The sequence below is a fragment of the Macaca mulatta genome, chromosome 2 (assembly GCF_049350105.2).
Source record: "Macaca mulatta isolate MMU2019108-1 chromosome 2, T2T-MMU8v2.0, whole genome shotgun sequence".
Taxonomy (NCBI): domain Eukaryota; kingdom Metazoa; phylum Chordata; class Mammalia; order Primates; family Cercopithecidae; genus Macaca; species Macaca mulatta.
The window spans coordinates 147812671-147838974 of NC_133407.1; the positions used below are offsets into that span (position 1 = coordinate 147812671).

The window sequence follows — 26304 nt, forward strand, 5'->3', positions numbered from 1 at the left end:
ATGGTGGTGCATGCGTGTAGCCCCAGCTACTCGGGAGGTTGAGGTGGGAGGATCACTTGAGCCCAAGAGGTCAAGGCTGCAGTAAGCCATGATTGTACCACTGTACTCCAGCCTGGGCGACACAGCGAGACTGCCTCAATAAATAAATGAATGAATGAATAAATGAATGAATAAATGAATGAATAAATGAAATAGTATTTAACAAACACACCTTTTTTCCCAGTCAAATGAGTATTGTTCCTCCAACTTTTCCGCTTAGGAGGTGATGCACTTATTCCAACAGTGCTGCCACTGCTCAAGTGCTCTGGGCTGTCGCTGCTGGGGTGTTCTTTTCAGAGCCAGCGGAACAGCCCCACTGTAGCATATTCCTCTTGCCATTTTGCACCTCCAATGGCATCGCAAAGCTCAGCTTCAAACGGAGCTTTCTATTCCAAAGACAAGGTGTCCATCTGAATACATAGTCTTGGCCCCACTGGTAAAGGCCATGCTCCAGGCTCTAAAGAAGACTGACCAAAGCAGCTGCAGCAATGCCGACACATTCAGGAAAGAAGGTGGCTTCCCAAGATGACTGCCTCAAAGGGGCAAACACTCATGTGGTTGACTAGGTTATGATGTGTTGGTCAGAAGGAATAAAGTCAGATTACTTTATAGTCACATCTTACATATAGGACCTCTCTATTACAAAAATACTTAACTCAACAGAACATCTGCTTGTCAAATACTGTCAGATAAGAGTTGATTCCTTCCAAGTATCCTGACTGATCACCCATTTCCAAAGACCTAAGCACACTGAGGATGTCCCTGTCTCTGAGCCTTCATTTCTTCTGTTCTTCCTTTCAATAATTCCTTCTGTCCTTTTATTCTCCTCTGCATGCCCACCTTTCCTTCAAAGCCCCTCCAGAAGCCTACTGTGCTTGAGCTCATAGCTCTTTTTGCTCTCAATTCTTCTTTTGTTGTTGTTTATTTTCGAGACAGGGTCTTGCTCTGTCACTGAGGCTGGAGTGTGGTGGCACAACTGTAGCTCACTGCAGCCTTGACCTCCCAGGCTCAAGCTGTCCTCCTACCTCAGCCTCCCAAAGTTCTAGGATTACAAGTGTGAGCCACTGCACCTATCCTAAACTTGTTTATGCAGGGATAACTCACCAGTTGCTCATCCTAAATCACCTTCCACTTTCTGCCTTTTGTGTTTAAAATTTCCCAAGCTCCACTACTGGCTCCTTGAGGGAAGGGAGAGTAACTAGTCCCCTCTCGGCCATGGACCATGGCTCTTTTATGGGCAAGGGTGAAAGAAGAAAGTCTCGGAGGAGAGAGGAGGAAGGATGGAGACAGAAGATTCCTTTGGCACAGCCCCGCCCTCCCATGACCCAATAAACCACTCCCTCTGGGTCACCTCCTGATCTTGCTTCCTGATACACCCATGGGCCCCTCCTTTTGGGAATCCTCTACGCTTTGGTCTTCTTAGGCATCCTACAGCAGCCCTTGACATCCCTCACTCCTGGGCAGTCCCAACTTGGGCCCTGGTCTTCCACTTTCCCTTTTCCCTACTCTCCCTTCCCCAGAACTCAGCCCACAGGGAGAGACAGTCCTGAGACCCGGGATGGTCCTGCTTACCCCCTCCCCTGTCTAAGGCCAAACCCATGTCCAGTCTGTTGCTGTCCTGCAAGTCTTGTGCTGGATCCTGTCTGAGGATCACGAGTAGAGAGCCAGAGCACAGGCAGCCTCCATAACCCCCAAATCATTGGCAAAGCCCAAGGGCCTTTGCTTTTTCTCCTGATTGATACCTATCATCTTCTCTGCAGAGAGTGCCTTCATTAGAAGGTAGTGGGCTCTCAAATCAGTTGCAGGGACTTCCCTGCTTCCTCTAAGTAATGTTAAGAGTGCTTCTCCCCTTCCTCAAGTATCTCCCCAGCTGCTGCTCTTCGCTTCTCCATCATCTTCTTAATTTCCCTTGAGTCATTATATCTGATATGACTTAATCTCATATCCTTTACACCAAAGAGAAAAGAAAAGAGAAACTCTCCTAGCTAAACTACTTAGTTTAAGGTACAAAGGGTTAACCTAGAATTCAAAAGGGACAACCTCAACTTTTCTCCCTTCTCCCAAACCACCTAATGGGAAGCAAACTAGGTGGGAGGATTTTCTCTTATAAAAAGTGTATGTGTTTCCTTTGCTGGTATATATGCAACTAAAAAAAAATTCACATGTATAAAAACACACTGATACCCACAGGGATTTCCTCTGTGTTGCTTTCAATCCAGCTTCTCCTGGGAGACGTGGGTGTGAAGTGAGGGAATGGGGTTTCTCTGACTGTCCCTCAGGTGTTAGGACTGCAGTTGCTGAAGCAATGAAGCATGGCTGGCTGGGCCCACTGCGCTGGTATTTCAGCCCCACTTGGACTTCCCTGGGTTCTGTCATGATCTGATCCCTACTCCCCAGGGCCGAGAATTGTGCAGGGCACTTAGGAGCAACCAGTTAGAGGCTACAGCGGCTCCCGTGAAAAGTCCTTGCTGAAGCTAAGAGAGGCTGCAGCGAGGAACTAGCTCCACAGGGCCTGGCCAAGGACAGGGCTGTCTGCTGGCAGGGAGGCGGGAGGACAGAGGCTGCCATTACATTGGGTGCATTCGCGGACTCCATGGCTCCCCAGCAAGTACCTTAATGAATGCTTCCATACTGCCGTTAAAGAGTTTATGGCTATACACTGAGAGAGGCCTAGGTCTCCTCATTTTCTGTGGTTTAGGGGGAAGACAGGGGGGCCTAGGGGAAAACGGAACAAAAGAAATCAAGAAAGCAACCAACATAAACATACAACTGGGAAAGATGCTCTTAAAACCCACAACTAAAGGGGACACAAAATGTAAATGGAAGCCCCTGACCCCCCGCCAAGACATTGGTTTCCAATGTTCCATCTGAAGGCCTTTGCATGTTTTAGGAGATCTTAATTTACCCACAATGCCAAGCAGGAGCAACTCTTACATGACGCAAATGCATTCTAAATCTTAGGGGGAAAATAGGACATGTGCAAGAAACCATTGAAACTCCAATCAGAGGCTGACATCCTGCAAAGCTGACCAGATGGAGGGGGAATCAGGGGAGAGAGATGTAATCTGTAGCCTGAGAAAGCAAGAGACTTTCAAAAATGATTGTGAGGGTTAATTTTCATTATTTTGGCTTAAATTTATCACTAAGTCTCAACTCCCAATGTACCAGGGCACTGATCTTCCTAATGCCTCTTGGCATTTCAAATGCACTTGACTAATCTTTATTTCATTGATCTAAGAGCCAGGCAATTACTATTCTCATTTCAGAGATGAAGAAACTGATACCATGAGTGAGGCTGCAACTTCTTTGGGGTCCCTGGGTGACCCCAGAATGATGGTAATATCCTGTTCTTTAGTCAAGTACACTTTCTTTTTTTTCTTTTTCTTTGAGACAGAGTCTTGCCTTGTCACCCAGGCTAGGGTGCAATGGCATGATCTCAGCTCACTGCAACCTCTGCCTCCCAGGTTCAAGCGATTCTCCTGCCTCAGTCTCCCAAGTAGCTGGGATTATAGGCATGCACCACCACGCCCAGCTAATTTTTGTATCTTTAGTAGAGACAGGGTTTCACCATGTTGGCCAGGCTGGTCTTTGAACTCCTGACCTCATGATCTGCCCACCTTGGCCTCCCAAAGTGCTGGGATTACAGGCATGAGCCTCTGTACCTAGCCTCAAGAACATTTTCAATTAAACCACTTTCAAATCCATTATTAAACTTAATGCCACCTCAACCCTGTATATGTGGCCCCATTTTACAGAGGCAGAAACTGAAGCCTCCTGTGAAGGAGAACTGACAGAGCTGGACCCCAAACTCTGGACTCTTTGGTTCCAAGTTCAGGGTTTTTCCTAACAGACCACCATCATGGAGCCTTAGGGCACTTTTTTATTTCCAACCAAGGACTCATCTACCCCAGTAACCTTTGCCATGGGATCAGGTTGAAAGTGTCTTGCTTTACTTTAGGATTTCCGTTCCTAAAGTATGCTCTACTCTTGGCCACAGGGAGGGGTAACCATACCACAGTTCACCAGTGAAACAGCCACAAACACTGGACCTGTTTCCAGAATTGCTCACCATGCATATACCTGTGTTGGCTTATTTGCTCATTTCACCACACAAGTTGGCCTGACTCAATGGTGCCAGCCTTCTGGGGCAAAGGGCTTTTTAAGGTTAGGAAGAGGGCCCCTAACCAAGAGAGGCAGTTCATTTTCAAATGGCTTGGTTCGAAATTTGGGTAGCAACAAGTGAGGACTCAGCCAGGCACAGATAATGTCCACACATGACAAGCAAAGACCTGGTCCCCCAAGTCTTCATTGATTTCTGTGAGTGGGCAAGAAATCTTCTGGACTATGCAGCCAATCAGGATAAATGAGATTCATGCTGCCTCTGCTGACTGGGCTTGTTGTACCTGTCTCCTTCAGTAGGCCAGCCATCCCCAGGGACCTCTAACCAACTTCTCCTAGGTGTTTGAGTATTGAGCAAATGCTGCTAGCTCCAGTACATGCATGGGCAAAAACCAGGTGAATCCAAATATCATGCCACCCAAACAATGGAAACAAAATAACAGCACAGATCAAAATTTTGAAAAGAAACAACAGGCAAGATTATTTCAAGCCCATCTTGGATCTATGTCAATTTGGTTAGCTAAGTCCATGTCATTTCTTTTTCAAAAATTACTTATTTTTTTGAGGATGTATGTATGTGGGGGTGGGATTTCTTACAAGATCTGCTCTTAAATTTTCAAATACCAAAGGCAAAAGAGAGTGTCAAAAATGTGACACAAGGCCAAAGGTTTTAAGTTTGGGGATTAGAAATAACTTGATGATAGCAACATTGTCACCCTGTTTTCATAGTGTTTGGTTTGTTTTTGAACATTCCCAGATCATTTCCTTATCACATTGCATGATAATCTCACAACAACCCTGTGAGGTTGGGAAAAAATATCAATTCACTTTACATACAAGGTCAATGAGCCCACAAAAGATGAAGAAACTTGCCTAAGATCACACAAATAAAATGTGATTGAGGTTGGTGGTAAAATTCAGCTCTTCCTACTCTCAAGGCTCTAGTGTGAGTATGAAAGTAATTGTATCATAGAACATATCATAGAACATCCAGAAGTAACATTAAATTATCTGTTAAATTCTCATGGCCAGGAAGAGCAGACTCTTAAAGCAGGTGTTGGACACTCAATATCAAAAAACCTACGGTGCCCAATTGGAGGGTTTCCTTAAAAGAAAGTCCTAAGTGCTTTTTGTTTTTTCTTAAATTTTACAAAGTGGAATAAAGGGAAAATAAGATATGTTTTCCCATTTTTCCTGCCCAATCCAGAAAGCAAAGGACTGCGTGAATCACACAGGGATTTCTTTCTTTGTGTGGTGTTCTGTGCACTGTCTGGAATCTCTGACAAGGAAACGTAGCTATCCCAACTTTGCACAATATCAAATCTATATTGACTTACTGAAGTGCTGGGTGGGGCACAAAGTGGGGAGCAGGGGGGCAGCCCGGCCAAGGAAAGTGGGGCAGCCTAAGCCTTCCATCTCTTCTGCTGCTCAGATGCAGAGCAAAAAGGAAAGAAAGAAAGAAAGAGAGGCAGGGAAAACAGGAACAGAGAAAGCCACAGAGAGGAAGAAAGAGAAACCAGAGACCAATGTCCCCTTTCTGCCTTTTAATCAAGATGAAAATTAACACACGTTGGCAACACAGGAAATTGCCTCAAAATTATCCTGCAACTAAAGGGATGTGATGAAAAATCCCCCTAGATAACCTAATGGACTTGGAGGTCAACATCCCAAATGGTGGCAATGCTGTAGTGCAATGCCAGTTGGGCCCTTGGAGGCTATGCATGGGCTGTGTACTGTTGCATCTGCTTGAACAAGATCTCGAGTGATTTCATCTCTAATCCAGACCACGAGGGCATGTCAACGTGGGTAAGGGGAGCCAGACGTTCATTGGAATCACAATAATCAAATCTTATATTTGCATCTTGCTTCGACATTTACAATACACTTTTAAATTTAAGTGCATTATCACATCTGGCCATCCTGAATTACAGGGTTTTTACAAATTTGGTCTATTCTAAGATAAGGTTCTGAAGTGTGAGAAAAATATAACATACTGTAGCCCATATGCAAAACCAGTTCCTCTATACAAGGTCAACAGCAACTTGGCTGAGGAGATCGTGCTCAAATAACCATCCAAAAATGATATCCACCTCGTGTGGGAGTCCATGGAAGATACAGAGAGAGCCATAGGACAGAGACATTGTTAGCAACAATTTCCACAAGTTAGATAATGATTTTGGAGGTAAGGGAAGACTTTTAGTTTACTAACAAAGACTTTAGTTTACTTTGACCTTGACCAGGAACCAGAGTACACAGGGCTATGTCTGCAATTGAATGCAGGGTAGCTGTAGTTGAATGCAGGGTGTCTAAGTGGGAGGTCTGATAAACTCAGCTTGGATTTCCCAGGCCCTAGGTCAAGGAGGGTGTGAAAGACTTCAGAGGGCTTTATTTAAAACACAAAACAAAAAAAAAAACAAACCCTCAACTTTCCACTGAGGGAGGACCCTGAGACCTGGCCAAGGGTTTGATTACAGATCTCCTCTCCCACACTCTGCGGGAACAAACTTCTCTGCATGAGTTCTAGGAATTAGGAGGAAGTGAGGGACAGCTCAATTCATCCCCCATCTGTTTCACTATTTGCAGAATTTGGTGTAAAATTCAGCTTCTGTTGTTTTGAGACTATGACAACATTCTCTTGCCAGAAAAAAAAAAAAATTATAATAGGTTTGTAAAAGGTTCTTCGAAAGTGACCCTGCACATCTGCCGCCCCATGTGCTGGAAGGGCCTCGCCTGGTGTGACTCGTCCTGATGCTTCCAAATTGCCAGAGCCCAGAGGAACAGCTGTACGGGCTGAACTTCTGTCGAGCCCTCGGTCTCCCCATCCTGAGCCCAGGAAACTGAAAACCCTAGAGTTTTCCAAGACTTTGCCCCACGCCCTTCCCAAGGAGCAGGAGAGAGTTGGGAGTTCATCTTTGCTCTTGCCAAACATGACGGTTTCTCAGGATTTGGGGCCACTGGGAAGCATTTGTGGGAAAGAAAAGAATGCCCTCAGGTCCCTGGGCCCAGAAAGTGAGGCAAAAAGTAGCGCTCTACTGCCATGTGATGGAACAGTGCAGGCCTCTGGGCCACTGGCTGAATTCCAGCTAGGCAGTGCAATATCTCTTACTGGGAACGCAGAAATGAAATAGGCTCTAAGCAAACAACCTGGCCAGTGACAGAGCCACTTATGGATCTAAGCTTTCTGAAAGGGGAGTAAAGTCAGCCCCTCAGCTATCAGCTGCTGAGTGGAAAGTGTTCACTGGCTCTGGTCTGCTCAGGGAAAAGCGCAAAAGGGAATGTTGAACGAGCTGAAGAGAAAGCAGAAGTTGCCCGTGTGTTACTTTCCGTCAGCCCATCCAAGTGCCCATGAGGTCCAAGCCAGGGTGTGGACAGCGGGGGAGTCTGTGCACATCTATGCGCATGCGTATGCCCAGCTGCACGCAATCTGAGCCTGACCCAAAGCCTTGGTACATGGGGACCCCAGGCTGGTCCTCGCAGCAAGGCTGGGCAGTTTGCTCAGCATGGTGTAGCAGGTGGGAAGAGAGGTCAACAGCCACCCCACAGCCTCTGGCTCCTACAGGCTGCCCTCAGCCACTCTGAGTAGACAATACTGTCTCACCCGATGGCCAGCGCAAAGGGAGGGTGCCCCACTGCCACACAGCAGCCCCCAAAGCGCCCCTTCCATTGCCAGCCTGGAGGGGCGTGGCTTTGTCAGTCTAATGCTAGAAGAAGCGAAGCAGCAACTGTGCCTCACCTGGGCACACCCACACCAGCCCGTGGGGACATTGGTGAAGAAGCCATCCCTGCTTCTCAGCTCCCAGCAGGGCCTCCCCAGCCCCATCCCACTCCCACCTCGGGCAGCAGATGAAAGAAAACACGACTCTCCCACTCTCACCTGGTGGTGCCGCATTCTGCTCTTTCCCCTGCAAAGAAAAGTATACATTAATGTTTAATTGCCTTTTCTTTTTAAACCAAAGAACTTTCGTCTTTTTCTAAAAACAACACACAATGAGTCTTAATTATTTATGAAATATGAAATCTAATTATGCCTAAGGTATGGTCTGTTGAAAAGAACTGCGTCTTATTAATTCTTTATTAAAAGCCTCCTATTTGTAGGGCTGTGTTCACACACACGTTATTGTTCACAGACATTTTCAGTGATTCTCAAACTACAGCCCTCTGGCTACTTGCATCAGAAACATCTGGGGATCTGGTTAAAGGTGCAGATTTCTTGACTCTCTCATGGGTCTTCTGAATCAGAATCTCTGAGATAAAAACCCAGAAATCTGCATTTTAACAACCACCCCTGGTGATCACTTCTATGCCTCCCAAAGTTCGAAAACTCCTGCAATGTTTAATGGCAACAAAGACTGACTGAGCCCCTGTCATACGCCTGGCACTGAAGGATACCAGCCATAAGGCTGGTGCTCCTCCACCCTGCTGCCCTGCCTCCACCTTCATTCCCAGCTGAAGATCTTCTCATTTCCTTCACTGGAAAAGAAAATCAAGTAATATGGGTTCTCCATCTGTGTGCCTCCATTAGGCCCTCCCACCTACTTGCCAGACAAAGCCCAGACCTTCTCCTTATGCCCTAGTTCCACCCGCTCTGCCCTTCTGGGGGCCTCAGTTTCTGCAGGTATCTCCCCTCTCCCTAGCATCACCAATCTCCTCTCTTCTGGACCATTTCCAGCAGCATGTCTACATGTTCTGGATATGCACAACCTAGCTTTTAACCCTTCTGTTGACCCCATTTCTCTTTCCAGCTACATCCTCATTTCTCTGCTCTTGTTTACAGCAAAATTCCCTGAAGGAGCTGCCTGGAGGCACTACCGCTTCCTCCCCTCCTATCCCCTCCTCGCCCTTTTGCCCAGAAGCTAGGCTTCTGTCCTCATCCCTGGGCTGAGACTGCTCTTGTCAAGGTCAACACTTAAGGTCAAAAAGGATCTCCTTCAGGCTGAATCCAATGGTCTTCTCTGCCCTTATTGTACCTGACCTCTGCACCATTCTACTCAGTTCACCACTCCCTTCTTACAAAGCTCTCTCCTCTTCACTTTCATGACTCCACACTTTCCAGGTGTTCTTCCTGCCCTATAGGTTCCTCAGTTTCTCTTTCTGTCTCCTCCTCATTCTGCCCAACCTCAAACCTCGAAATGTTGGAGTGCCATCAGGACACAGACCCAGGGCTGCTTTCCTTTTCTACACATCCTTTCTAAGTGACCGCAAGTGCTTACCAAGGACTCCATACTCTATGTCTAGATCTTACCCTTCCCTAGAATTCCAAACTAAGATGTACTGCCATCTTTTATAAAAATAGCATAATTGAGGTATAATTTATATATCATAAAATTCACCCATTTGGAGTGTATCATTCAGTGATTTTTAGTGACTATTCAAAGTTATGCAACCCTCACCAGAATTCAATTTGAAAACATTTCCATCCCCAGGAAAAGATCCCTCCTTCTCTGGGTTCCCAAACTGTCCACTCTTCTATGTACTCCACATGGTCTAGTTACAATACCCTTCTCTCAATTCTTCCAACTCACCACATTTCCCGCATTTGCAAATGTTGTCCCCTCTTCCCCAGAAACTCTTCCCTTGGTTTTTCACTTGGCTGACACTTTCTCATCCTTTAGTTTCAGCTGAAACAGCAACTCCCCTAGGAACCCTCTCTGATCACCCTATCTAAAGCAGGTCCCCCCATCTCTCCCCGACACATATATGATTGTTCTGTATCTCAGCCCAAAATTTTCATTCATGGCACTTAACACAATTATAATCCCCACCCTCTCTGTTTTTTAAGAGACAGAGACTTGCTCTGTCACCCAGGCTGGAATGCAGTGGCGTGATCTTGGCTCACTGCAGCCTCCACTGCCTAGCCTCAAGTGATTCTCCTGCCTCAGCCTCCTGAGTAGCTGGGACTACAGGGCCATCACCACACCCAGCTCAACTATCACACTTTCTTAGTAGTTTGTTTACCATTTGAGGTCTCTCTTTTCCATGAGGGCAGGAACCTTACCTTTCTTGTGTACCACTATCTCCCCAGGCCTGGCCAAACAAAATGCCTGTGCTCTTGGATAGATGAATGAACAGATGGGGGCAGGTAGAAATCAAAGGTTTTAGGATGTGGAGTGGAATGTCAGAACATACTCAAGGCAGACTTTTCTCTGGCACAGAATCTAATACATTGTCTATCAGCTTCAGACTCACATTCCTGCTCTCAAGAATCCCACAACCAACATCTTTAGAAATCGGGTGGCTCAATACCTCATAAATGTGGGGAATAAAAAAATGCCCATCCTTTACCTTCTGAAACCTGTTGGGATTTTAAAAATATATTTTATAGTTGGTGGTTCAGTCATTTTCTAGAAAGTCAGATGGCCTGGGCCTGGTGGCCATTTTGCTCTGTGATGGGTGATTAAATCTTGGCCGGAAAAGGTTATGCTCCTTCCCTTTTATAGGCAGCACACTGTTCATTCATGCTTGAGGCGCTTTCAGAAATTGAAAAACCAACTGCATCTTGAGTGTAAACCCTGGAGCTTACAGAATACACTCCAGAGCAATAAAAAGGTCATAAGTCTAAGACTCAGAGATGATGATAAACTGAGAATTCTCTGGCCAATAAAATGGCATAGCGACAACCAAGGTGTGTGCTCTTGCTCCCAAGAAGCGCCAGTGACATCCTTTGTAACAGGGAATGCCATTTGCCAAGCACCTGGAAGCTTTTTGACTTGTATGTCTGGGGTCAATCATGTTCTCAAATCCACTTCTAAGTAAAGCTGACCCCAAAGACCTTGGGTTTCATCTAACTTGTAGTTTCCTTGAGCCATCCTGTCAAAAGAGTACAGCAGTCCCCACTTATCTGTGGGGAGTATGTTCCAAGACCCCCAGTGGATGTCTGAAACTGTGGATAGCACCAAATCCCACATGTCCTCTGTTTTTTCAATCTGATAACCAAGGCAGCTATTAAGTGGCCAGTGGGCGGGTACTGTATCCAGAGTGGATATGCAGGACAGAGGGAGGAGTCACATCCTGGCAAAGATGGAGCACGACGGCATAAGATTTCATCATGCTACTCAGAACAGCGAGAAATTTAAAACTTATGAATTGTTTATTTTGGGAATTTTCCATTTCATATTTTCAGGCTACAGATAACCACAAGCAACTGAAACCATGGAAAGCAAAACCACACGTAAAGGAGGGCTACTGTACTTTAGAGAAACTGAGGCACTAGACATGATACTACAAAATAGCCCTCATATGGCATAAAAAGGCCACTGATGCAGCTGTAACACTACCCTACTCTTAGAAGAGAATTCTACTGAATAGAAGAACCAAAACACTCAGGAAAAGGTGAATCACCAGTTGACACTCAGAAGGATGAATTCGCTAAGATTCTGAGCTCTCTTTGGCCTGCTGAATTTTTTCTCTTCTTCCTTCACCCAGTGGGCAATTTCCAATTTATCATTTAGGTCAGTGCAAATTCTCCCCTTTCACCCAGTGCCCTGAGAATCTATATGTATCTTTATCATGTAGTGGCTATATAAAAATGACTGGAGATTTGGTCTCGATTTATTCAGGTTCCATCTTTTTCAGTAATGCAGTAATTTATTAACTTCAGTTAATAACATGTGTCAGTATTCATTAATGCTGACAAATATAGTATACTAATGTAAAATGTTAATAAACATTAACTAGATGTGGAGTATATGAAACTAGATATGGAGTATATGAAAACTTTATACTATCTTCCCAACTTTTCTGTAGCTCTAAAACTGTTTTAAAATAGAACATTTACTTCAAAAAAAAAAAACAAAAAACTTCTCTAGAACTGACCAGTCTATCAAGAGCCATCCAGTTGTCAAAGGAAGCACAGTGAGCCTTTCCACAGCCAGCTTACTGAAACACAGATTACAGAGATTCTTCCAGATGGCTTTTTCTTAGCTGCCCCTCTACTTCTGAAAACGCATTTTCCGGGAGTTTTTTATTTTATTGCTAATCAGCTCAAAACTCAGAAGAGGGACTGGTAGAGCAATCTTAGAGCAAGGCATAGTTGAAGGCTAAATAAACTTGGAGGACCAAATGGACCAGGAGTTATGCCAACCAAAACTAAGTATGGTGATAATGATGATGACAATGATGATGACCGTCATCATCATCATCATCATCATCATCATCATCATCATCATCATCATTTGAGTTGGCAATGGCGGCAATGAAAGCTGCCTATGTCAGGTAAGGGCGATGGGAAGACAAAGCAAAGGGCCTCTTTATTCGTTAAAGCTCCACTGTGCTTCTGTGCCAAGAAGGCGTGGGCAGTCCACTGCACCAGACCCAGGATCTTATTTTTTAAAAGAAGATTAGTTTTCCAAATTCAGCATCTAATTTAAAAAATGCAAGTAGCCACCAACTCATATGGTCCTACCTTTTGTTACCTGGCTCATGAGGAACAGCCCCCTGACCTGTGCCTATAAATGCCGGCCCTCCTCTTTAATGCTAGTCTTAGAAGCTGCCCCCATGGCACCCACACCTTGAGCTCCACTCTTGGACTTTCTCCCTTTCTCCTCCATTCTCACTGTTTTTCTTCCCTTTTTGGTACCCACACTCCTCCACACCCCCTTTATCCCCGGCCTGATACTGAAATGTCGGGATGGGTAAAATTTAAAGGGAAAGAATGAAGAAAAAGCTCATTGCAACTAAGTCTTCCCCACTCCTATCCCCTAGTCAATGAGTTTTTAACAAATGTCTATCCCCATGTAACTCAAATCAGGATATGGAACATTTATTTCCATCAGCACCCAAAGTTTCCCCGCTCTTACTACCTAGAACACACAAAACGAATCTGGAGGGACAGAAATCAGATCAGAGTAGAGCATGGGGGGTTGACTGCAAAGGAGCGCAAGGGAATTTTTGAGTGTAATTGAAAAGCTCTATCCCCTGATTTGGGTGGTGGTTACCCATGCAGATGCAAAGACCCTGGGGCAGGAACAAGCCTGGTGAGTCCTGAAGGGCAGAAATTTGCTCAGTGTGGCTGCAGCATAGTAAGGAAAGGGAGAATGACCGACGAGGTCAAGGAAGCAGGCAGAAGCTAAGTGCTATAAGGCCTCATGTGCCATGACAGCAGCTGGCATTTTATTCCAACTGCCACTGGAAGGCATTGAGTGGCTTTACGCCTGGTCATTAGGTCCCTCAAGGGCCAAACCCTGACTTACATGTATGGATTTTCCTTCTCTGGACCTAGAACCCTGGCCAGACACTCCAGTAGTATTCCTTGCAAACAGTGTCTGCTGAAAAACGTCAGTGCCGGCCTCTGAGGCCCTGGATTCCCATTCCCTACCTGATGGGTGCCCCTCTATCAGTTTGCCTTGGACTGTCCCTGCCAACCTAAACTAAGACTTGTGGTTGCCCTCTATTTTCTTTTTCTTTTTTTATTTACTTTTTCTTTCTATTCATCAAAAAGCAAGTCACGCCCTTTATTTTCTATAGCCAGATTGGACCCCCAAGGCATCTGTACTAAGGTGATTTTCCCAGCCTGCCCAGTCCTGGTCAGTCCAGGTTCATTCTGCCAGATGCCTGCTGTCTCAAGATTAGGCAGCTCAACACGTCAGGGGGACACAGTGAAACCCAGTGGGGAACAGAGCACCTCCCAGAGGGCCTCCGCCACCTCACTCACCTTCGCCCAGGGTCTGCTTGAGTAAATCGTGCTTGGCCTGCAGCTTGGTGATGAGGTTACTGCCATTCACATATTCTTTAAATTTCTGTAAGACACAAGGCACAAAGAAGTTATAGATTGCAAGGCCGAGTAATGGGATATATGCCTCTGCAACTGACCTCTGGGACAGGGAAGCCGAAGAGAGATCATGTCACCCGCAGGGACCCCGGTGCAGGGAACAGAGAGGCCACTGCATCTGCGTCTTTGCTTTCCTCCATCTAGATCTTCAGCGCTGCCATGCCGTGGCCAGGCCCTTGGAGGGCTCTAGGCCTTTCAGGTCAGGGGTTAGGAACACAAAGCAAGCCAGGGGAGAATGGGAGCAGTGAAAGCTGCCTTTGTCAGGTAAAGGCCACAAGGAGACAAAGCAAAGGGCCTCTTTCCTCATCAAAGCTCCACTGTGCTTCTGTGCCAAGAGCAATAAAAATGGGAACCATCCCAGGGGCCACGTGCAGCCGAGGCCAGAGAGCTTTATCGGATCTGTCAGAGGAGCCTCGGAACAAGTCTTCCTTTCATCTGGCCCTGCTTTGAAGGAGGAAGGGCTTGCAGTCCCCTGAGAGGCTTTCCCATTAAAATAACCCAAATTGCAGTTGGTGATAGGATTTTCTTCTTTTTACAGATAAGAAAAATGAAGCTTGCACCAGGAAGTGATCTGTCCAAGTTCCCATGGAAAGTCAGCTGAGGGCCACACCCAGCCCCAACCTGCTTCCTAGTTCAGGGCCCTGGCCCAGTGCAGTGTACCTTAGAGCGGCACTGAAGGACAGAAAACAGGCCAGGACAGAAACACACCTACCCGCCTGAACTCAGCCTGGGCCTCAGCCACCTCTGCACGGGTACCAGCTTCCCCTACCTGTACAGTCCCAGAGCCCCACTGGGCATGCCTCTGCTGCACGGCCAGCTGCTGGAGGGTGGACTCCACACCCAGCTCATCTCCGGCTCCCCAGTGCCTAAAGCTGTGACTGGCTTAGAGTAGGTGCTGAGAAATTTCACTGGATCCCTGCCCTCTTGAAGCTTATGTGGTGGAGTGGGGAGGGAGACAATAAATGAACAAAAAAGATAAGTAAAATACCACTCGGTCAGGTGGTGGTGAATGCTGTGGATAAAAAGAAATCAGAGCTGAGCATGGTGACTCACACCTGTAATTTCAGCTACTCAGGAGGCTGAGGTGAGAGGATTGCTGGAGGCCAGAAGTTCAAGACCAGCCTGGGCAACATAGCAAGACCAAGTCTCTAAAAAAATAAGTTTAAAAAACTAGCTAGGCCTGGGGGCGTGTACTGTAGTGCCAGCTACTCAGGAGGCCAAGGTGAGAGAATCACTTGAGCCCAGGAGGTTGAGGCTGCAGTGAGCTATGTTCATGCCACTGCACTCCATTCTGAGCAACAGACTGAGACCCCATCTCTACAAAATATAAATAAATAAATAATAAATAAAATAAATAAAATAAAATGTGAACAGTGGATTAGAAGTCCAGGAAGACCTCACTGCAAAGTGGACATTTGAGCCAAGGCCTGAAGGAGGTGGAAAGGGGGCCACGTGGAGACCTGCAGGAAGGAGTTTGGTAAGCAAGGGGCATGATAATTGCAAGAGCTCTGATAATAAAGTCAAGGAGGTAGATGTGACTGCCCCAAATCTACCTGCTAGTTTCTCAAAGAGAAACCCACTCTATTGTCCCAGCCAGCACACTAAAAAAGGGGGCAGAGAAAAGTGAGTTGCACAGGCTCAGACACCCCCAAGTCAACTGTAGAGGAGGGCCCCTAAGATCACCACCTTCCCATTGACAGCCATGGGAGAAAGACCCATTGGGGTGGGGGCTGACATATACACAAATACGACTGGGGTCACCTCATGCTGAACCACCTTGATGTTCTGGAATGAACGGGCTGGTGGGAGGTTGCGGTGTCCTCTCTCTTTTTCCATGGTCCTAGGCTCCCAGGACCTGGCCTAGTGGCCATTAAGAGTCACTCCCCTTTGTATCCGCAGAGCACCTGACAGTTTTCACATACGTATGTTTAAGCCTCATCACAATCTTGGACGGTAAATGGGGAAAGCATCATCAGGCCTGTTCTACCCAGAAGGAAACAGAAGCTCAGAGCTGTGGTCACTCACTGGGTGACCTCAGCAGATTATTGTGCATTTCTGGGCTTCCATGTCCTCCCCAGTGTGAACTGAGAGTAGACTCAGTGTTTCTCCAAGTGTGGGGCAGAGGGCCAGGGGCTCGTAACCAGCTGGGGAGACTGTCAACGCGCAGATTCCTGTTCAAGAATACCTTGAGTCTAACCCCTCATTTGACACTGAAGGAGGAACCAGTGAGGCCCAGAAGTGTTCACAATTCCAGGTGCCCATCTTGGGAGAGTGGTGGTCTGAGAACCTACTTTTTTTTTTTTTTTAAGATAAGGTCTGGCTCTATTGCCCAGGCTGCAGTGCAGTGGCACAATCTTGGCTCATCGCAACCTCTGCCTCCCCGGCTCAAGCCATCCTCCCAAGTAGCTGGGACTACAGGCACACAGCAGCCCAAGTAGCTGGGACCTCAGCTTCCCAAGTAGCTGGGACTACAGCCACACACCACCATGGCCAGCTAATTTTTGTATTTCTTGTAGAGATGGGGTTTTGCCATGTTGCCCAGGTTGGTCGCGAACTCACGAGCTCAAGTGATCTACCCACCTCGGTTCCCAAAGTGTTGGGATTACAGGCATGAGCCACCATGCCTGGCTGAGAACCTACATTTTTAACAAGCTTCCCAGATGGTTCAAATGCACACTTCAGTTTGGTAACTACTGTCTGAGATGCTCTTTATAGATGCTTTCAAAAATAATGTCCTCTCATTTTATCTCCTATCCAAGAATTCCCCAAAAAAGCAGAGCTGAGGGGTAAGCTGATATTCTGTTCACCGTGTCTCACTGCCCCAAGAAGTTGAAGATCTAGTCCCAAACACATAACACATGCCTTGACAGGTCATCCACTGGTTAGTGCAATTTACAGCCTGGGGCTTTGTAAACCATCTCTGTCTGCCTCATTTAAACTTCAACCATCTGAAGAATAACGAATGTCCACAAAATAAAGAATGCCATCAAATTGTATTGATGTTTGTATTTAAAGGATTATGATGTCCTTAAAAAGACCTAAAATAATGAGTCATGAGAAGGCATACTAGGAAACCAGGCTAACAAACTAAATATTAAGAATAAACTATAACATCTTATGACCCTTAGTCATAGATACTGGAGAATCCTCCTAACTTCGAGTAGGCTGAACCCCTTTCTTGAATTCTGTTTCCCAGATTTCTTTGCTTCTACTGCGAAAGTGAATTAATATTCATATGCATGTTGTAACCATAAATTCTCTTTGTGAACACAGTAGGCCCCATGGAAGTGGCGAATGCCAGCAATCAGCGTGGGCTGCTTCGCTAAGCTCTACTTTGTTTTCTTCCTTGACAGGGTCAAAGGGTGTTGGAGAAAATGCAGTGTCTGTTGACTACTGGTTTTTGACCAGGGATTTGACAAAGCCAGTTATAAGATGGAGCTCGGTTAGAATTGGGTGGGTTTGTGATGGGTTAAATGACTACAGTCCAATCAATATTAGCCTCATTGCTTTTCTTTTTTCTTTTCTTTTTTTCCTTTTTTTTTTTTTTTTTTTTTGAGACAGCCTCCCTCTGTCACTCAGCCTGGAGTGCAGTGGTGCAATCACAGTTCACCGCAGTCTCAACCTCCCAGGCTCAAGCAATCCTTCCACCTCACCCTCCTGAGTAGCTGGGACCACAGATATGGACCATGTGAGGCCTTTTTTTTTTTTTTTTTCTTTGTAGAAATGGAGTTGTCCTATGTTGCCCAAGCTGGTCTCAAACTCCTGAGCTAAAGGGATCCTCCTACCTCGGCCTCCCAAAGTGCTACGATTATAGGCATGAGCCATGGCGCCTGGCCCTAGTTGCATATTTTTAACAACTCTGTCTTTGGCCCTGGTATATCCATTAGTCTTTAAATTGATTAAACTTTGGAAGCCATGCTCACTGAATCTGCAGGAAACACAGGTTTGAGGAGACAGCATGTATGCTGAGTAACTGGATCAGGATGTTGACTAAAACCATGAATTGAATTCATCAAGAGGAAAACTAACTGGTGATAAACAGAAGACCTGCCCAAGACATCCCCTACAAAGCCTTAGGAAGAGCGAGGCCTGCTTAATGGTAGCGTGCAGGGAAGAGAGCTATAACTGATATTAACTTAGCCTTAGAATAATAATAAAAGAATATGATCTTAGAACGTATGAATAGGAGCATAGTACCTGGTATAGAAGGGGTGAACATTTTGCTCAATTCTTTTTTTTTTTTTTTCTTTGAGACAGAGTCTCACTCTGTTTCCCAGGCTGGAGGTAGTGGCACAATCTTGGCTCACTGCAAACCCCGCTTCTCAGGTTCAAGCAATTCTCCTGCTTCAGCCTCCCGAGTAGCTGGGACTACAGGCGCACACTACCACACCCAGCTAATTTTTTGTATTTTAGTAGAGACGGCTTTTCACCATGTTGCCCAGGCTGGTCTCGAACTCCTGAGCTCAGGCAATCCGCCTGCCTTGGCCTCCCAAAGAGCTGGGATTACAGGCGTGAGCCACCACGCCCAGCCAATTTTGCTCAATTCTGTGTTGGGCAGACCACTGCTTGGAGTCTCACCTTAGAAGAGGCATCAGCACATGGAACATGTTCAGGAGAGAGTCACTAGGATACTGGGGCTACTCAAAACAAAAGTTTATAAGGCAGGACTGAAAGAATCAGATACATTTGGCCTGGAGAAATGAAATCCCAGTTCCCTGCAACCATGTGAAATACTGTCATGTAGAATTAGCCTCCACTCTGGGTGGCCCCAGAGAAGAGAACCAAGAAATCCCAGTGAGGCAGATTTTTGAAGATAGCAAAGATAAAGGAAAACATGATAATACTAAAAGCCAGGCACAATGCAAACAAAAGGGCTGTTTGGGGGAAAAGGGAGCTTTTAATCTTGGGAGCAAGCAGGCAGAGTCAGGATGGCCTCTGGGCAGGGATATGGCTGAACAGACTCAAGCATCCCATGGAAGATTTAAGGTCCCTTACAAACCTAATATTTTATGCTCAATAAACACATGTTGGACACATGTTGAATAAACCCAGTCCCTGTCTCCTTGCTCCTCCCAGCCCCTGTCCAAATGGAAGATAATTAACATGGGATTTTACGTGAAGGGCAAGCAACTAAAGAGCAATTTGCTTGGATTCTTTAGGGCATTTTTTTCCAAAGCTCACACCTAAATTTAAGACAATTCAACATGATAATCTATATACGTAATTTTAGGGTTGTTCCTTGGGACTTGCACCTGACTCTGTTAGCCATTTTCTTATCACCCCACTGAATAAAACTGTCTCGGTTTTTTTCTAGAGCAAGAAAATGTCAATAATCATCACCCAAGATCAATGCCAGTGCTATCCATTGGGAATTCACTTTCTGCATTTCAGAAAACCAAGCCAGGCAACTTAATTTTAAAAGCATGGTGGTGGAGTCTTAGGTCCATGTGGTTTATCTGGTTCTCAGTAGCTTGGGTTGCTCCTGAAAAGTCACTGCCAGTGGGTTGACAGACATTGTGGTTCTGGGCCCAGGATGCCACTTACTGTAAAATAAAACATTTCTGTTTCCTGCTGGTTGGCTCTCCTCTTGGCAATGTTGATCTTGCTCATGTAGGTCTCAGAGGCAGCCGACTTGACAGACTCTGTTGATCGACTGTGTTGGAAGGCATCGGAGACATCAAAGTCCTCCACAGTCAGCATGTCCTGTAATGTCTGCATGGTGGCATCCAGGGTTTTCCTAACCTGGAGAAACACAGCAGATTGACAAAAATCCTGTATTTTCATACTGCTGTTGACCCTTAAAATCCCTTTCCCAACTGTCGCTTTACTTCTTCCATGTAAAATCCCTAGGATTATAGGCCGAACAAAAATAATCCTTCTCACTGTATTAATGTGGAAAACACAAATTAGTCACCAGCCCAAAATCACACAGCTGGCTGGGATGAGAAGCCAGGTTGCCCAATTTGAAGACATTCTATGTATGGCTCCTGACAGAGAGAACCTTGAGGAATGTTGCAACAAATGAGGAACCCAGGTTTCTAGGTTTGCTTCTCTTGGCCTAATTATGTAACTCCAAACCAGCTCCTCCAATGCAAGGTGGTCAGTTGAATAGAGACAACATTAGACACGCTCTAGTTCTCTTCATTCAGAGAAGGGTAGAGACAAAGCTGACAATGGTGGGCAGCCATTCTTCGTGAACAAACTCTCCAGGTATCTGCTATTGGACTCCTATCAAAAGCCCAGCTGAGAAAAGGAAAACTCCAGGAAGACAGCTGCTGAGAAAAGGAAGACTCCAGGAAGACACACATTGTTCAGTTAGGACTCCAGTTTTTCTTCTGGAATTTCATGGGACCACCAGAAGCCTGCATGAGCAGGGTCCACAGGCCCTGACCTTACAGCACCCCTTTGCTGAACTGTGCCTAAAGGGCAGATTCTTTGCTTTGGAGGCTGGTTCCAAAAATAGTACCTGGAAAAACTGCCTCCAATGTTTGTTATAAAATTATTGTCACTCAAAGCCTATTTCTTGTCACTCAGACCTCAGCTTAAATGTCACCTCCTGGTGACATCAGGCCCCCCCCCCGATATCTTCACTCAGTGTCTATTACTGTCTAATATTTTCCAAGCTCATTCATTTCTTGGCTTGTTTTTGTGTTTTGTAAATGAAAAATAAAATTCTAAGCCCCCAACCATCTGAATGGACCTCTCCTCTCGGTCAAGGGCATTCCAATGTTAACCTGAAAAACTAGTTCAGGCCACGATGGGAAGGGGGCGGCAAACCTACCTCATTATACCCTCCTCCTTTTTGGAATTACTGTTAGAACAGACTCTTTAAGTCTGATAGAAACGTTTACAGTCTATCCTCTGAAGCCTATTACCTGGAGGCTTCATCTCCATGATAAAACCTTGGTCTGCACAACCCCTTATCTTAACCCTTTCTTTAGACAATAACTTAACTGTTTCAACCAATCGCCAATCAGAAAATCTTTGAATCTGCCTATGACCTGAAAGCCCCTGCTTCCAGTTGTTCCACCTTTCCAGACCAAACCAAGTACATCTTACATGTATTGATTGATGCCTTACATCTCCCTAAAATGTATACAATCAAGTTGTGGCCCAACCACCTTGGGTACATGTTTTCAGTATCTCCTGAGGGCCATGTTACAGGCCATTGGTCACTCATATTTAGCTCAGAATAAATCTCTTCAAGTATTTTACAGAGTTTGACTCTCTTTGTCAACAGGATGATAGCAAATCAGTGCAGTATTATCTGTCTTTTCTCACTAGAATATTCCCTCCCGGAGAGGAGGTGCTATGTTGTGCTGTGTTCACTCACTTTATTCTCTATCTAGAACAATGTTTGGTACACAATATGCGCTCTATAAATACTTGAATAAATATTGTTGAATGAATACATGAATCAATTCTTCTTTCTAATGCAGCATGACAGGAAGCTGAGGTTCAAAATTAAGTCTATTCAAGCTCGTTAGCAGCTCATACAGAGGAACACTGGCTTCATTCTCCTTTCTTTGGCCCTGATTTCCAATTTAAATTCCATTAACATTATGATCCATATGCTATTCCGTGTAAACAATTTAAAATCCTTTGAGGGAAGATATAGGGCATAAATAAATAAAGAAAACACTCTGTTCATCTCCTGTCTCTTTCCAGGTTTGAAAAACAAATATATAATTTGTCTCCATACAACCTCCCCCTGGGGACTGCACTGATTTGCTATCATCCTGAGCTCCAATCTGTCTCACATTTGTCCTAGGTATGTCCTTTGTGGAGTTGAAAAGCAAAGTTGCCCTCTCTGCCCAGGATAGCACTCTTGAGATTTGAAGATCAGGACTGTGTCTTCCCACCTCCCCACTGTGACTGCACTTTCAAGAATAAACCTGCCCATGACCTCGAGTGTCACTCCCTCCATCCTGGTATCCTTTCTCCAGGGGCCTCCAGTTCGTTGACATCCTCCTTGGAGGAGGAGTCCAGGTTGGAAAAGGATGTTTCCCATCTGGCCTCTTCAGTCCACAGAATAGAGCCACTGCACTGGTATTTCCATCTGTACCCACTTGCTGAGAATCCTATGCCCCACAGCTGCAGAGGAGGGAGGCTGGGCCTGGTAAGACTGACCCGCTCCTTGGAGCTCAGAATCCATGTCACATTTAGTGTGCCCTGGGTTGTTTATTTCATTGTGTAATTTAAAATACCTACTGTTATTTCTAATGATAAAACAGAAATTCATTGCAGAAAATAGAAGAAAGCACAAAGAAGTAAACAGAAAGCACCTATCACCCCACAACCCAAACATAGCAACTAATAACATTTAAGCATTTCCCTCCAGTCTTTTTTCTATGCCTAGGAATATACACATGCTTTAGTTTACTGCAGTTATGGCAATACTGAACATACAGTCCTATTTCCTTTTGTGTTTTGTTTGTTTGTTTGTTTGTTTGTTTTGAGATGGAGCCTCACTCTGTCATCCAGGCTGGAGTGCAGTGGCGTGATCTCAGCTCACTGTAACCTCTGTCTCCTAGGTTCAAGCAATTCTCTTGCCTCAGCCCCCTGCCTTTTGTTTTTCTTCAATTTAACATCTTATAAGCATTCCCCCAGGCTATTAATGATTCTTAGTGTGTGTGGTTTTAATGATTGTGTACTATTCCATCTTATAAGTGGAACTATCATTTCTTATGCATTCCGTGGTACAAGTGGACTCCTTGGGACAAGCCAGGCCTTCCAAAGGAAATCCCTTATAGGGCAGAGGGGCTCACTCACCTCCTCATTCTCTATCTTGAGGGTGGCCAGTCTGGACTGCAGCTGGTGATACCGCATGAGCAGTTCTGTCTGGACGGGCTGCTGAGCGCTGACCTGGCACACCTGCAGGAATAACAGCCACCATCTGTGGTTGCCCTGTGCCCTCCTCACCTGTGTGGAGCTAGGGCAGAGGAGTGGGGGTGCTACCATTAACATCCCAATCACAGTCCAGGAAACAGGCTCCGAAAGGTTGAGTGACCTACCCAAGGTCACAGAGCTCATAAGTGGCCATGGCAACCAATGCCAGATGAGAACCAGGGCCTTCCTACTCAGTCTGCCCTCTTGCCATTGCCAGGTGTGGCCTTTCAGTCATGATCTACATTTGGGAAGCAAGTGAAGGTTTACAAAGAGCCTTAACATAATCTTACTAAGCAAAATTAATTGGTTAATTTCAAGGCAAGAAGTTGTGGCAAGAAAGCAACCACCTAAGAGAAGCCAATGGGAAAAAACCTGAATGGGAAACAATCAGGGCACACTCCCATTGTGCCGCAGAACGATGCTGCAGCAGGGCAGCTGTGAGACAATGCACTCTCACAGCTCAGAGCTCTTCATCCCCCAGCACTTGACTGGGTGAGGGCTGGAGGAGGGGAAGCACCTGAGAAATGCTGTTCTCTCTCCGCCTTTTTTTTGTTTGTTTGAGACAGGATCTCACTCTGTCACCCAGGCTGGAATGCAGTGGCGCCATCGTGGCTCACTGCAACCTCCGCCTCCCAGGTTCAAGCGATTCTCCTGCCTCAGCCCCCCAAGTAGCTGGGACTACAGGCACCTGCCACCATGCCCATCTAATTTTTTTTTTTTTTTTTTTTTAACAGAGACAGGGTTTCACCATGTTGGCCAGGCTGGTCTTGAATTCCTGACTTCAAGTGATCCACCTGCCTCGGCCTCCCAAAGTGCTGAGATTACAGACGTGAGCCACCGCCCTCCACCTTTCATGTGGGACTCTAGTATCACCTGCGGGTTAGGCTGCTGGCAGGCATGTGCACCTCACCCCTTCCAGGATCACAGCTAGGATCACAAGGGACAGTAGGGCTCTCTGGACAGTATTAGTTATTTGCCACTGACTGGGCAACCCAAAGTTTATGGTCACCAGTGGTCACCACGAGGCCCGCATTTTCAGGTCCAGGTGATGGATCGAAAGAGTTGGAGCTGACGGCAGAGGGATGGGGCAGGCACAGCAGTGCAGCCCTGCAGAAGCAAGTGGGCAGAGCCATGCAGAGGGTCTAGCAAATGCCATCTTCTCAGATGCCTCCTTGCCCCTCCCCTCCTAGCAGGTGCCATGGACGGCCCAGCTGAGCCTCACTGGGACCCAGACGCTGGCTGGGTCAGGGACACTGTTGGAGTGGGTTCCCCCAATGCCCAGAGGGAGCAGTGACACAGATAAGCTCAGGCAACTATTTGCATAAGGGATTTTGTAAGCCTTGGGTAACTAGTAGGGCTGTGTTGGGGCCAGTCACAAGGGCCTTCTTCCCATTTGTTTTTCATTTGTTTGTTTGTTTGTTTGTTTTTTCAGATTGTAACAAGGATCTGAGCAGTACAAGCACTGAAGGAAACTCGATTGTCTGGCATATCAAAGGCTTGCAGTGTTGGAGGAAGGGAGTGCCCTGGTGGAATGCACCGGCCTGAATGGCTGTGGTGAGGCTACAGTGAGGCCCAGGCTTCCCAGGGACCTCACCTGGCCATCTGGGGGAAGAACATGAGCCTGTGTGCAGACTGGGGCTCCCTTGGAGTCTTCTAGACATAGCTGGGAGGGGTTGTAAAGGAAGCCAAGGTGCTGCAATTCTGCATGGGGGGCACTTGAGACAGTAACATTAGGGTATTAGTGGTAAACTCCTCGGCTGGGGAAGCCCATGAACCAGGAGCTTGACCCCAGGCCTCGGATAGAAACTTCCTGTATGTGCAACCTGGGCTGATGTTCTGGAGCACATGGGGGAACAGAGGGAGGCAGCCCCAAGCCCGGGCTCCAGGGAGAAGCCTACCTCATCCCCCATGTGGGGCTGGAACTCGAACTTGAGTGGAGGGCAGAAGACTTGATTGCACATGTCCATGACTGTGTGCTTGTCACTTCGGGAATCCAGGTTGTCCACTGCATTCTCGATGACATCCAGTCCCTCGTGGCGAGAAGTCTCCAGATTGTATTCAGCTGAGAGATAGGTCCGGAAGGTGCGGGCCAGGCTGGCATGAAAGCCCAAATCACAGCACTTGGGGAGAGGCAACAACAGAAGGTTACAGGTGAGAGCCAGGATGTGGAGGGGTGGTCGCCGGCCACCACAATGACTTACAATTACCTCCCTTTCCACAGCTGAATCTTCCATCCCAGAGGCCCCAAGGCACTTTGGAATCTTACTGCACAAACCACACCACGGCCCTCAGCGGGAGTTGCGGTTGAGATTTGCGCAATAGCAGAACTAGGCTCCGTATATTCACCATCTTTCTCTTTTTTCTTTTTTCTTTTTTTTTTTTTTGAGATGGAGTCTCGCTCTGTCACCCAGGCTGGAGTGCAATGGCGTGATCTCGGCTCACTGCAACCTCCGCCTTGTGGGTTCAAGCAATTCTCCTGCCTCAGCCTCCCGAACAGCTGGGATTACAGGTACCCACCACCACTCCCAGCTAATTTTTGTATTTTTAAGAGACGGGGGTTTCACTGTGTTGGCCCGGTTGGTCTCGAACTCCGGACCTCATGATCCACCCGCCTTGGCCTCCCAAAGTTCACAAGCGTGAGCCACTGCTCCCGGCCCATCTTTCTCTTCTTTAGGGTGGTATGCATGCATCCCCTCTGCCTGGAATACTCTTCTTTCAGAATTCAGTTTAGAGGTCACTTCCTCCAGGAAGGCTTCCTTGATGTTCTCCCCACTCAGAGTTGGTCAGGTGTTCCTCCTCCAGGGGTCCACATTTCCCTCTACCTCCCTCACTGTGACCCCTGCCACTTAGTATCAAAATCATCTATCAACATGTCCTTGGTAAGGTGCGCTCCCCGAGGGCCAACCCACTGGCTCCTGCACCTCAAGTTCCAGACAACAGCACGTGCTCCATCAATATATGGTAAATGAATCAATAAAAGGGCTGAAAGGGCAAAAAGGAAAGTTGAAAAGTAGGAAAGAGGAAGGTCTGTCCTTGGGCCATTTGGGAGCTCCCTCTCCTTGCGATGCTGAGAATGGGTCTCCCTCTGGAGCCATGGGAAAAGCAGGAGCCCCCTGACTTCCCGACAGGATACACCAGGAAAAGAGCCCATCAACCAATACCGAGCCTTTACTAAGCATGGACAGGGCCAGCTCCCCCATCTGTGCAGGAAGGGGGACACGAGAGAAACAGTCCTGGCTCCTACTTAGATGACAAAGAAGCCCTCCCCAGCGCCTCCGCTCACAGTGTTCTTTCTCCCAGTCTGCTTGTCTCTGTGGTGTGTCCTGCACAGCTGGTACTTGGGAGTCAGTGTTCCATTCTCCATTTGCTTAAGCTGCCCGATTTCTCCCGAGATAACCTCCCCACACAAAGCTGATCTGCATAATTAAGTCTGCCTCATTCGCTACTTTCTTTCGCATGTATGTGTGTCTGGCTGAGTGGCCCTAGGGTCG

The 26304-nt window shown here is 46.5% G+C and overlaps 1 protein-coding gene across 3 annotated transcripts in view; it reads right to left on the reverse strand.

Annotated features, from left to right (window-relative positions):
• The window catches only part of SRGAP3 (SLIT-ROBO Rho GTPase activating protein 3), a 269429-nt gene that overhangs the window by 49040 nt on the left and 194085 nt on the right, over nt 1-26304 (reverse strand). For 2 of the 3 annotated variants that reach the window (XM_077993349.1, XM_015130344.3), the window contains exons 7-12: nt 24712-24933; nt 22697-22798; nt 19469-19666; nt 13808-13892; nt 8033-8060; nt 2652-2754 (exon numbers count right to left, since the gene is read on the reverse strand). In XM_077993349.1, coding sequence (XP_077849475.1) covers nt 2652-2754; nt 8033-8060; nt 13808-13892; nt 19469-19666; nt 22697-22798; nt 24712-24933 — 738 coding nt within the window. The remainder of the gene's footprint in view (nt 1-2651; nt 2755-8032; nt 8061-13807; nt 13893-19468; nt 19667-22696; nt 22799-24711; nt 24934-26304) is intronic. The other variant, XM_015130346.3, reaches the window with a different exon arrangement.